At 37.3% G+C, this 14,049-nt stretch overlaps 1 protein-coding gene across 2 annotated transcripts in view; it reads right to left on the reverse strand.

Moving 5' to 3' along the window:
* Nucleotides 1–14,049, reverse strand: part of LOC124723136 (transcription initiation factor TFIID subunit 3) — a 320,450-nt gene that overhangs the window by 155,053 nt on the left and 151,348 nt on the right. The window contains exons 6-7 of one of the 2 annotated variants that reach the window (XM_047248324.1): nt 12,953–13,030; nt 11,896–12,831 (exon numbers count right to left, since the gene is read on the reverse strand). The exons of the other annotated variant lie outside the window; for it this stretch is intronic. Of the exons in view, the coding sequence (XP_047104280.1) occupies nt 12,769–12,831; nt 12,953–13,030 (141 nt within the window). The 3' untranslated portion in view covers nt 11,896–12,768. Of the gene's footprint in view, nt 1–11,895; nt 12,832–12,952; nt 13,031–14,049 lie in introns of those variants that run through there. 2 annotated transcript variants of the gene reach the window in all.

Consider the following 14,049-nt stretch of genomic DNA (forward strand, 5'->3'; position numbering starts at 1 on the left):
AGATTGAGATATGAGACGCTTAAAGTAGTAAAGGAGTTTTACTATTTTGGGAGCAAAGTAACTGATGATGGTCGAAGTAGAGAGGATATCAAATGTAGACTGGCAATGGCAAGGAAAGCGTTTCTGAAGAAGAGAAATTTTGTTAACATCCAGTATTGATTTAAGTGTCAGGAAGTCATTTCTGAAAGTATTTGTATGGAGCATAGCCATGTATGGAAGTGAAACATGATGATAACTAGCTTGGACAAGAAGAGATAGAAGCTTTGAATGTGGTGCTACAGAAGAATGCTGAAGATTAGATGGGTATATCATATAACTAATGAGGAGTATTGAATAGGATTGGGGAGAAGAGAAGTTTGTGGCACAACATAACTAGAAGAAGGGATCGGTTGGTAGGACATGTTCTGAGACATCAAGGGATCACCAATTTAGTATTGGAGGGCAGTGTGGAGGGTAAAAATCGTAGAGGGAGACCAAGAGATGAATACACTAAACAGATTCAGAAGGATGTAGGTTGCAGTAGGTACTGGGAGATGAAGAAGCTTGCACAGGATAGAGTAGCATGGAGAGCTGCATCAAGCCAGTCTCAGGACTGAAAACCACAACAACAACATGATACTACATCTTGTTTGCCCTCTTCCATTCTCATTCCAGCCCTCCACCAGTTCAGCAGTACCCCAGCACAGAGAGCCACACACAGCAGCCATAGGGTCAGCAATTGCCCTTCCACAGGAGCTATCTGCTGCCCCCCGGCCTCCAGGATACCTCCAGAGATCCACTACCAGCATCAGCACCCCCATCGACTGGCATCCTTAACAAAGGCGTCCACACACGGCAGGGCCACGACTGTCTGGGTCACTTTCAGCCCTATTCTCCAGTGTAGGCTGACAGGAAGCTATTTGCAGCATGGAGAGCAGCTTCCTGAGCACCGAGTGCCATCCTCACAATGGGGGAGGGATGATGGGGTGGTGCTGGCTTACAGTGCCCCAATAAGAGGATACGACCTTGGTAACCAGTGGTTATCACATCAACTGTACTGGCACCTTGCCATCTGTCAAAGTCAGCAGCACATGAGGTGCAGGGCCATCACATGCTGTTTAATCAGCCACATCTGCATATGATGCCAGTCACTGGCACCTCAGACAGCACTGACAGCTGCGCGTCTAGAGCTGTACGCACATCCATCATTCGGCAGCATCGAGCGGAAACATCTAACATTTTTCTACTTAACCCTGGAGCAGACTGCTCTCATTCTCGTCCTATAATGATCCATGCAATAGCTAACTCAATTCACTAATTGATCACTGTTTGTCTACCTCAATGGTAGCCAACTTAGTCCCTACTGCCCATAGTGGGCATTACAGCTTTCAGCTTTCATGGTGGGTGGTAGGTGCTTAAAAAAATTTACATTAGGTTTTCATAAAATTTTGACACAGTATCTAATAAAAAGTTATTATTGTGTGTTTCAACATGCTATAGCTCTGTTTTATAAATTTTATGAAGCCAAGGTACTTCCCTGCTTATAAATCACCATTACTGTGGAACCAGGAGGTGGTAGGAAATTTTACTACTAATGGAGATACCAAAGGGGAGGGGGGGGGGGGGGGTGAAGGGGGGGGGAGGGGGATGATGACTATGAGTGTCCCACCTACGTGGAGCCCCTGTGGGACAACCTTTGTCTTGGACCCATTGTGGGCTGGGAGATGCACAACTCTACTCCAAAACAACTAGTGGGATGAAAACTGATGAATAAAAATTGACAGGGAGCCTCAAAAAACACCATTCCACGGATAAGTCAGTAAAATGTTAGTGCACCAAGTGGTGTCACATGCTCTATACAGGACAAAAACACTGCAATGAGATGTTAGATTTAGAAAAAAACGCTTTTAGATTGCTGTTTCCAAGCCAACCATCATGAGTTGTTGACTGTCCCAGCCAGAACCCACATTCACCAGAGGGGAAAAAAGGCCCCACAAATTGAAAAGACAGCACAATTGTCTGACTACCATTCTTTCATGTAGTTTTCAGAGTATGTTGGAATGGTTAATCGGTTAGTAGTTGTCAGTGGACACTGGGTCACTGCCTGGTTTAAGAACCAAGACGATGATACAGTCACACCATTGCAAAGGGAAACCACCTTCCAGCCAAATACGGTAGAAGATCCCGAGTACATGGAATCTTGGAGTAATATTCAGATGTTGGATCATCTGATTATGAATTGAATCAGAGCTGAATCTGAGCTTGAGGCTGTATCATGTGAAGAATCAAGAGCCTGAAGCAGTTCCCAGTAAATGAAGGTTCATTATATAGTTCAGCGTGACAGGATGTAAAGGATACGGAGATATCTTTTATCTGTCTCTCATGTTCAAATGGAGCTGGGTAAGATGAGGACATTGATACTGTTGCAAAGTGGGTCACGAGGTAACTCAGTAACATGAACACATCAGTAGCTATACCACCATGAAGGAGTAGACTTGGGACAGCTAATGATCTTTGATAGCCCAGTAGACAACAGAGCTAGGCCCACACCAGGATGAAGAGGGGTATAATTCCAAGGAGAAAACACAGTGCACCCAACATTCCTTCCTACTGTATTTAATTAGATAGCTACACTTATCATGGGATCACTTAAAAATAATAACGGTGGTCTCTGAAGGATGCAACTTGAGACACTGCAGGGCCCTTTGATGAACCTGAATAGTTGTTGCAATGTCTTTGGTCCACCATGACACTGGCTGGTAGCAGAGAGGGCCTGTAGAGAGGGGAGTAACAGTTCCAGCATTGTGAGTGATAGTGTTGGAAATTTCTCCCCACAAACTTCTTGTTGCCCTCTGACAGAGGGTGGGGGGGTGGGAGATGATAGCAGAGCTATAGAACTGCCAGTTGGCTCTTTGAAGAGCCCAACATAGTAAGCAGTCCATCATCAGGCAATGGCAAGGAAGTCACTGGAGCATTGCAAATCACTGCACAGTGACCACTGTAGCGAAGTCACAAGATTGGGGGAAGAGACTGTACAGTCTATAACCACAAAGATGCCACGGGTGGCTCTGGAGGGGGAAGGAGTAGTACCATCATTGAGGAGATGTAGACCAAAATAGGAAAGAAGCTGGTCAATCAGAAGGCTCCTATCAGTAAAAGTGGTACTTCCCCCACATGGGGTGCCACACACTGAAATCTGCAAGTAGGAGAAAAGGTTAGAGGGGGGGGGGGGGGGGGGGGAGTTCAAGGAAAAAGTCTTGCCTAGATGTAAATAAACATTACAAATGGTGATACCTGGGGTCATTTGAAATTACACTGCTACTGCTTCAAATGTGTTATGGAGGGAATCCACTCCTCGAAGACATCTGTGTGAACCGATGTGTAGAACCCACCAGATACTCTCTTGAGTCCAGTACAGTTCTGACAGAATGCATGGTAATCTCAAAGAATTGGAGACTAGTCATCAGTGAAGTGTGTATACTGGGGTGCATCACAGAACAAGATAAGACAAGACACAACTGTGAGCACTCCTTTTGTTAAGCATGATCTATAAGACTCACAATATACTGTTATGTCATGGAAGCATTCATTGACCACACTAATGAATTAGCACTACTTCATTTGAGAATCATAAAAGAAGGTTGTACAGGGTGATTCAAAAACAATACCACAACTTTAGGAATTTAAAACTCTGCAACGACAAAAGGCAGAGCTAAGCACTATCTGTCGGTGAATTAAGGGAGCTATAAAGTTTCATTTAGTTGTACATTTGTTCGCTTGAGGCGCTGTTGACTAGGCGTCAGCGTCAGTTGATGCTAAGATGGTGACCGTTCAACAGAAAGCTTTTTGTGTTACTGAGTACGGCAGAAGTGAATCGACGACAGTTGTTCAGCGTGCATTTCGAACGAAGTATGGTGTTAAACCTCCTGATAGGTGGTGTATTGAACGTTGGTATAAACAGTTTACAGAGAATGGGTGTTTGTGCAAAGGGAAAAGTTCTGGATGGCCTTCAAGAAGCCCTGATCTTACCCCCTGCGATTTTTTCTTATGGGGGTATGTTAAGGATATGGTGTTTCGGCCACCTCGCCCAGCCACCATTGATGATTTGAAACGAGAAATAACAGCAGCTATCCAAACTGTTACGCCTGATATGCTACAGATAGTGTGGAACGAGTTGGAGTATCGGGTTGATATTGCTCGAGTGTCTGGAGGGGGTCATATTGAACATCTCTGAACTTGTTTTTGAGTGAAAAAAAAAAAACCTTTTTAAATACTCTTTGTAATGATGTATAACAGAAGGTTATATTATGTTTCCTTCATTAAATACACATTTTTAAAGTTGTGGTATTCTTTTTGAATCACCCTGTATAAGTGTAAGAAACTTGAAGACACAAGAATATTTCTGATAGATTATGTAACATTAAGACAAAGATTTTGAAACCAGATCTAAATCTGCAAAAACACTTCCAAGAACAGATTTAGTCTCTGACCTTAATTTAGTAGTTACGAAATGAAGAAACTGCAGAAAAGAAGGAAATTAAGGAGATGGTACCAGGATAAACTGTAAAAATCATAGGCTGACGAGAGTTTAAAGGGAGCATTAGACAACAATTGACTGAAATGGGAAAGGAAAGGAATATGTAGCTTTGAGAGAGGACATAATGAAGGCAGCAGATAATCAGATATGAAACAAGATATAGTCTAGTAGGTATCCTTGGATAAAACAGTATATATTGAATTTAACTGATGAGATGAGAAAATATAAAAACACAGCAAATGAAGCACGAAAGAGAAAATACAATCATTTTAAAAAATGATACTGACATTAGCAGGTATGGCTAGAGGATAAATACACAACAGTAGAGACATGTGTGACTATGGAAAAAATAGATGCCGCCTGTAATAAAATTAGAGAGACCTTTGGAAAGGAGAGAAGCAACCGTATGAATATTATGATCTCAATTTACAAAGCAGTATCAAGGAAAGGCTGAATAGGGAAGTACGGGGGCATGCTGAAAAGTAATGCCTCTGGATTTTTTATTCAGTTCTCAATATCGGTTGAGGTATTAAATGTCATAAATATTACTAGGTAGACTTTCCCACTTGGTTTATGCAAGTTGCAACCCTCTGCCACTAGAGCGCCCCGAATTATAGTGTGTAACATGGTGGTGAGTAACACAACTATGTTGGTGCCTAAGGAACAGCATGCTGTAATCAAGTTTCTAACCACAGACAAGTTCTTTCACACAAAGAGCACCATCTCCTTTAGGATGACAATGCCAGACCACACTAGAGTGCTGCGACATCTGGAACAATACGACACCTTGGGTTCATTCACACAACGATCATCCATAAGTCACGACCTGGCCTCATCCGATTTTCATCTGTTTGCAAAACTTAAAGGACACCTTTGAGGACTTCACTTTGATAGTGATGAACTGGTACAAGCAGAGGTGTGGTTGTGGTTCCACCAACAAAGTAAAACATTCTACAGTGATGACATCAACAAATTAGTCTTCTATTGTGAGAAATGTGTTCATCACCAGGCTGATTGTGTTGAAAAATAATTATGCAGACATGAAGAATAAAGATGTAGAATGTTAAGAGTTGCAATTCTCTGTGACAGGTACAATAGATACTAGAGTGCATTACTGCTGTTCATGTTCTGAGTTGCTATCAAATCTGGTAGGGTATATAAGAGCTGAGTACACATCAGATGTTGAACAACATTATCAGCAGCTGATAGAGTTGGAAAGGGGCTTCACTGTGGGTCTTCATTTAACCAACTGCTTGAATCATGTATGGCACAACTACACTAAAAGAAGCGATCGGCTGATAAGGGATATCCAAAGGCTTCAAGAGATTATCAATTTGGTAATGAAGGTAAGTGTGGAGAGTTAAAACTGTAGAGGGAGACCAAGGCTTGAATATACGAAGCAAGTTCAAATGGACATACGGGGCAGTAGTTACTCAGGGATGAAGAGGCTTGCACACAATAGACTAACATGGAGATCTGCATCATGACAGTCTTTAGATTTAAAACCACAACCACGACGACAAAGCAGCAGCAGCAAGTATTGAGTTCAGCTGTAAAATTATTGTAGTTGATATTAATTAGAAAGATGCACCAGTACAGCTGCTTATAATAACTAACCTTTATTTATGACAGACTGGTTCAGCATTTATCACCATTGTCAAGTACATCTAGACTGATGTGATGCCCTTATTACATCATTAATGAAGTGTCTTACAACTGCCACTGTTTTGATAAGATGGTAAATGGTGTAAATATACTGAAAGCAATACATTAATTATGGTTTGACAGTAGTTTGACTGTTCAGCTCTTATGGCATTATATGTTCACAATGTACTTGACAATGGTGATAAATTCCAAAACAGTCTGTCATAAAAAAGATTAGTTATTATACACAGCTACTCTGGTGCATCTTTCTAATAATAATGTAATTATCTGACATATATTATGCTGCTGGCCCTAAAGTAGAAGAAAAATAGTTGATGTTTTATAAAATGTGATCACCGACTAACCATATTGGTTAGGCTCAATATGTTAATAAACACTTCCACGTTTTCTTGATGAAAGTTCATATGTCTTTTAGGTGTCCTACTTGAATTTAATTTTGGTAATCATACAAAAAGAGCCGCATTATCTGTTACTCCTACATTCAAAAATTTCTTTTGTTATGCTACAAATATGGTAACTCGAAATATTATCTGTGCATTGCAACATATGCTATTACTTCAGTACACAGGTCTGGCAAATTTGTCATCAGGTTTTAGATTAATACTAGAGTCAGTGCAGAAAATTATTTTTATGAATTTCTCTGTTTTAAGATTATGTAACTATCTTTCAAATTTACTCAGGAATACAAAACTAACACAGTACAAAGTGATGTGATATACGCTTATCATTAGCAGGTTACACTTTTTAAGTTCCATGAAGCAGACTTTAAGTATAATTAAAATCTTTACTTAGATGGCTATAATTCCATTCAATGTCACATTTTACTGATACGTGAAGATGTATGCAAGCCTCATCATAATTCTTAACTCTATAGGTCATACTCTACACGTCATACCTTATCAGTTTACAGAAGGAATCAATACTTTAATGATGAATGAACTTCCACCCATGTATTGAATACTTACTCTGGATTGTTAATACTAGAGAAAATCCTGTTTGAATTACATTATTACTCAAACTTCTTACCAGGTCAGATTTGTATGTAAACTCAAGCTTTCTACTACTTCCCCTGTGACCGTCAGTAATTATCTTGAGTTGTGTGTACTTAATTTAGTTGGCCAAATTAGGTCACACATGGAACTTTCATATTCTACCCAAGATTAGGTCATGACTACAATGGAAGACAATTGTAGTGATGCTGATTTCACCGGATGGCAGACAACTTAATCTGGTTTCTCTTTAACCTGTCTCCATCAAGTGCCCAAGTCTGTGCACCACTGAGAATATAGCTGCTGTCCCATTTAAAGTAGTTGTTGCACATCCTGATCTCAAGAGTTTCTTTAATGACAGTATCCCATTAGGTGTCATACAGAAGTTCTGTGACTTTGAGAAATCTCAATGACATAATTCAGTGAACTAAAATTGAGTGCCACATAGCCTATAGCTAACTCCTGACAAAAACGATGGAGACAGTCATTAACAGCTTGAGATTACATAAAAATTTGATGTGGCAAGACATCTGCGAAGCATTTATGCAAGAAAGTCAACCATGAAGAACTCCCTTCTCATCTTGCATTATTTAATATCAACACACAGTAAATACTGGTATCTACACCAATGCTTGTTATTGTATAACTTCTTAGCTGTGGCCCGATTGTATTTACTAATATCTTACTTTTTTCATGATCAACTTACTTGGTTCGTGTCTGCAGTGCAGATGGGTATTCTGTAGACAAACTGCTAGTTAGTTGATACTTGTCATACTTTTCATCAGCTAAAAGCTTCAAATTTTTAAGCACCCTCCCCCTCCTTGTCCCCTCTTTTTCCTTCTTTCTTCCACCTTACTGTCAAGTTTCCAAATATTTTTCAAAAAACTGTTTCTTTTCATGGCATAAAATGGCATATTTCAGCCATCTGGTACAAACTAATTATGTTTGTGAATCAAAATGTATTCATTTATTGAGCCAAATGTCATGTGTGTTGATGAAGTACTTAAATAATATCTATTATTTCAAATATTAAGGTAATTTCCAGCATCTTCTGTATGACTGAGTGTTTTATTTTAAACAAAAATAATAATCGTTTTGACTAAACGATATACAGTACACAAAAGCACACCGTGTCACACCCATGCAGAAATATCCAGCTCCTAGTGCCTAGGTGATACATTTTCTTACTGAAGTAAATCTTTCATTGCATGGAAAATAATTAATATCTTCCTCTGGGATTACTATGCTGTACATGTACACTCTCATCCGCTCAGCTCTTGCAAATGTAAACTACAAAAAAATTTTAAAAACGGTATACTACTGTCAAATTAATAAACCATCTTACAAATCAGCAAAGGCACACAAACAGTGATCAGCTTTGTGTACTTCAGAAAAGCTTATGATTCTGTACATGAATAATTCAGTGTAGATAGGTAAAAAAATTAACTAACACCACCTCAAAAGTTACAGTCTTATACAAGATATCTAAACCTTTTGATGTCAGAACAGGTGTTCATCAAGAATATGGACTGCCCCTACCCCTTCCACCTTCCTTTTGTTCAGTCTTATCTTGGAAAAAGTAATCAGCACCTGGTAGAAAGAACTTAAATTGACAGGACTATGCAAAAGTAAAATTCATTTGCAGTGCTTGGCCTTTCCAGATGACCGATCAATTTTACCCAACAACAGAAAAGAAATGATTCAATATGCAGAAAATCTTCATACAACTGCAGCTAAAACTGGTTTGCAAAACTCATACACAAAAACTTAGTACACAGAAGTAAGTCCCCAGTATTTAGGTGATCAACCTATAGTAACTGAAATCAGCAAAATATCTCATGTACCTAAATTCAGACAGCTAAGGGAAATAATCCAACCATCAAGATTAATTTTTGAAGCAACCAATATAAATAAAAACCAATATCCCAGGATGTAAAACAAACTCAACACAGTAATCAAATCACAAACTTTATACATACTGAAGAAAAATTTTTGTACGAGTCTGCATAGGTGAATTTGGATGGAAAGGACATCTCATCTCAGGAATTATATCAGTATAATGAGAAAATCTATGACACTTTCAGGAAAAAACAATCGAAATTTCACAAAAAATAATAGTACAATTATTTAAAAATATTTCTTGAACATGGTAAATTTAGTGAAAATGTTGTCACTTCATGTTTTTCCAGATGTATAAATCTCTTCTGTCTGCCTTATGTAATTAAGATGTTCTGCATAAAAATATATAAGAAACACTACGTGGTTTCAGTGGCTTCATTCATTAACTTAGTAATAATAATCAATGTTTAGAACTAGAAATATTAATCCAATGTGGAAGGAAAGGGTGGGAGAGGGGGAGAGTATCTGCAGATGGGTTACTACACTTTCAGTATCATACAATGTACTCCCCTGCCTGTTTCAGTGCATACAACTTGCACTACCCATTCAGTAACATAAGCCATCTCCAAAGATGTACTTTGGAAAAATAGTTTTGCCACCTTGGCATTGAAGAATTAATTGACTGAATGTTGTCTGCAATTAACTCCCATATGTTTAAGCAAAATTATCGAAGTTGAGTATCTAGTGTTACTTCTGTAACTCTACTGAAGAATTCAAAAGTGGCAAACAAAGTGAGTGATATATAGGAAAGGTACGATATGTAATGACAATTTCACATTTATGGCTGATATATATTTCATGAAAAACTAAAGATGGGTTCCACAACAGCTAATAAGCTGTCAACCCTTTGTGGTTGTAGCTCCAACATAAAAAAATGTAAGCTCTGTTGATCTCTCAAAAAGTTTGCCATTTCTAATTTTATAGGGGGCACTTTGTAATGTTCTTTAATACTTCTTTGTGTATAAGTACTGTTCCTGCTTGTCTAGGCTGCACCGAGGACACTACATTTTAAGCACTAGTCACTTGAAGGTGCTTGTATATTGGAAAAGCTTTTTGTAAATATTCATGGCACCACATTTCTCCTGTGGTGCTTCAATTGTGTAACCACAGTGAGTTTCAAAAGTTGAAAACTTTTCAGTTTTGGTGATTTTGAGGTACAGAGGTTCATTTTTTGGACAATGCTATGTAGGACATGACTACTATAAGAATGACATGGAAAATACGCTACAGGGAATTTCAGAACTCAAGTTAGGAATGATGAAAGTAAAATTTTCAGTATTCATATTTGCATTTCCATTGAAATAGCTTTGCATGTGTAATTCTTTAGTTATTTTATCTGGAAATATAATTTAGAACTGGAAAATAACAGAGAATGTTGAGGAATGTCACAGGTTAAGTTGTGAAATTATTTCTCCAGAAATTACATTTGGAAAGCACGAAAGACCAAGCCAATGTCAACAACTAGATGATGAAATAAATCCAAGAAAACTGATGAACACTATTTTTACAGAACAGTCTGGACTGTATAGTACAGTTTTGATGACAGAAGCACATATGACGATTTAACTTTTTTTCTGACCGGGGGAATGAAACATGTAAAGGAGCAAACAAATGTGTTTGACACACAAAGCATAAGAATGCTATGAAGCAGGTATTCACTGTACACCTAACTGTAAATTAGAAAAGTGTAAGGGAATTACTCTTGTTGAAATGGGTGGAGGGTGGGAGGTTCCAGTTATTAAGATCCATATCTATGTCGTATGAGACCTTGTATATGAGAATATGGTTCCAGAACACTGTCAAACTATAAAATACCTGTACAAGCATCAAGAGCTGAGGCAACCATCTGTTCTCAGAAAGTTCCACATTACTGACAATTTAGCAATAAAAAAAAGGAAGACAATGATTTGAGGATCACAAAGAATTCAAAACCACCATTGTCATTTAGTTCATTTGCCGGAGAACTTCTATGCAGTTAATACAATGTTACAGACTGAGCTTCGTAATGAATGGCAATTACATGAAAAAGTGAAGTTCATTTTTCATAACCAAATGGCACTTTTTGAATATGCTCATTTAAGTTTGTTTCAGTTGCACATATCTTTCTTGATGTTACAATTTTCACACGTACCAGTTTGTAAACCATTTTATGAAAGTACGTCTTAAATAATGGACAAAGATAACATAAATAATTTAACTAGAATCTCTTGATTTTCAATAATGTGTTATTCCTATGTTAGAAACATCAAAAGAACTGTGATATCCAAAAGCACAGTTTCCATGGCATTTTCACATTGTGTGGTAAGAATTCTAAGTGTTAGAAGAATAAATGCTTGTGATCCAGTTGAATTTAATATTATGGTACTGGATCAACTGGAAAAACAATAAATGAAATTACCCTTGGTATTCAAAAATAATGATCTTAGAGCCAGCTGAAAAAAGGATTGATAACAATACAGTGGCCTGTGAAGAATCATGTTCTGAATGGCAGCATACTATTAGCAGTAAATGCCCCTGACAATAGAAGGAAGTGTTGTTTTCAGAAGAAAGTAGCTATCTTATTCTGCAGCAATAGTTTTGAACTAAGTGAAGATTACGATGACAAGTTCTGATACATTCATTTTAAAACCTGAACATCTCACCACCATATTTAACATGTCAAGACAAAGATATTTTATAGCAGGTACAACAAAATTGGTACAGAGATGAAATAAGCATACAACTATATCAGTGTAGGTAAACAAGCATACTGTGAAATGTATTTCAGAAACCATGATATACCTATAACCATGCTCCTTTACTACTGGAATTTTCTTAGTTTTCCTTAGTTTTCCATTTATTCAAATGCTCAGATACAATATACAGAAAAATACAGTTTATATTTTCCCTGAAATTACATCAATTATTTTGATCAAAAATGTACTGTGATAATTGGTGCTGAGGAAACAAATAATTTGTAGGTACTGTAACATGGTTAAATGTGTACACATCTGTACATGCTCACATTACATTACAGAAATAGTATACTCCCTCAGTGATTCATAAGGTTCGAGTGCCTTGACTCCATAATGCTGCTTATCATGGGTAAAGATCACATTTGAAGCACTTTTTGGTGGTCAAGAGAACTAAAACAGATTTAATTTTAATAAAGTAACTACTCACCATATAGCCGAGGGCTGTGTAGTTGACAGAAAAGAAAAAACAAAAGACTGAAATTGTCACTAAGCATTTAATGTCTATTCTTGAAGCTGTCAGCTTAGTAACAATTTAAATCTTGTTTATGAATCTGTTATCAACTAAAAGCCTCACCTATGCTGCGAGTGGTTATTTTACTCCTTCCATAATTTGTATTCCATCAAGAACTTTCCATTGCATAAATTTAAAAAATATATACAGCAACATAAAAAAAACACAAAATTGTAAACATGCTCCACATCAAGCCACTAGGGAATGCAAAAAGCCTTAAATTCAGGTACTAAAAACAGAATGATTAATGTATCCTTTCTGAACTCTTAAGAAACACTAGCTGTGATTTTAGTAGATTAAAGCAAGGAAAGATAGTCAGAAGTGTTTTGCTACTGGCAGAATCAATATAACATTTAATGTGAATAACATATTTGGGAATGTCATAGCTGATGATTCATTCAACTGACACCATTCTGGGGATTTTCTGGTACCAGAATGATTATCCTGGCACTCTTATGGGATCCAACCATAATTTCCACCTTCAATCTTCAGCAGCTCTGGGGGAGTGTTCCATCTCTAATAATAACAATAATTTAAGAATAAATTAAAATAAAATAAAAATGGATCACATAGACCTAACATATCTGTAAATGAAGGTCCAATTTTCTCCAAATGTGAAACTAGTAATAATGCTTACCTGGAAATGAGAGAAAGCAGCCATCAAGAGTGGTTTTGGTGTAGGGATCTTACTTGGATTTGCATGATCTGGTTGCATCTGTAAGATAAAATCATTAAAATATTACAAACAGGAAAATTTGGTAAATGAGTGGAAGTAAATTAGTAAAGAAAAGCTATGTTGTCAATGTTGGCTATGATTCCATAGTTAGGTCACAAATACACGTATCTGAAAGTAAACAAAGCAATCAACTGAAATTATATGTGACCGATTGTTGTTATTTCTTTGCAAACAAGAAATTATAACCTAGGGGGAATTGTTAAAGAAGTACATGATGGACACAGACAGGGACTGTCTTGAGATGCAGTAGGGTGTAGCACACCAGCGTGAAGAAAGCACAAGGAGAAACACTGGTAAACCAAATTGATTTTATTTATTTATTCATTCTGTGTTCCATGGATCCACACAGCAATGGGTTCACCATGTACGTGGAACACGTTAAAATTATGATTACATTTATATTACATTAAAACTTACTATTCAACAGATATTACAGTATTAGAAACAAAAGAACAAATGATTATGATCTCAACAGCAACATTATCTCAATAGCAACATATCTATAAGTTTAACAGTCGTAGCTGTTATCATACTACTGGGCAATCAGTTCAGTAACACAGTTACAATAAGACAATAAGAATAGATTTACACACTACGCAGTACCTGAATGGAAATAATATGTACATGAAATATATCAACATTTTAAAAATTATTATCATCATTTTCCAATAGTGATACATTTTTAACAGTTTGGCAGGCAGCCATTGTCATACTACTTTGCAATGGTTCAGAAACACACATATAATTAAACACATATCTACACTACACAATACCTGAATGAAAAAACCTAATCTACATGAAATACTTGTATTAACATTTGACAATCATGAAACTGTTTAGCTATATCTTATCTTAGGTAAGCTCCCCCCCCCCCCCCCCAATCTCTCTCTCTCTCTCTCTCTCTCTCTCTCTCTCTCTCTCTCTCTCAAGTTCCTTGACAGAGTTGAATAAGTGACTCAAGAAAAACTGGCATAGTTTATATTTTTAAAATGATTCAC

The sequence above is a fragment of the Schistocerca piceifrons genome, chromosome X (genome assembly GCF_021461385.2).
Source record: "Schistocerca piceifrons isolate TAMUIC-IGC-003096 chromosome X, iqSchPice1.1, whole genome shotgun sequence".
NCBI lineage: Eukaryota > Metazoa > Arthropoda > Insecta > Orthoptera > Acrididae > Schistocerca > Schistocerca piceifrons.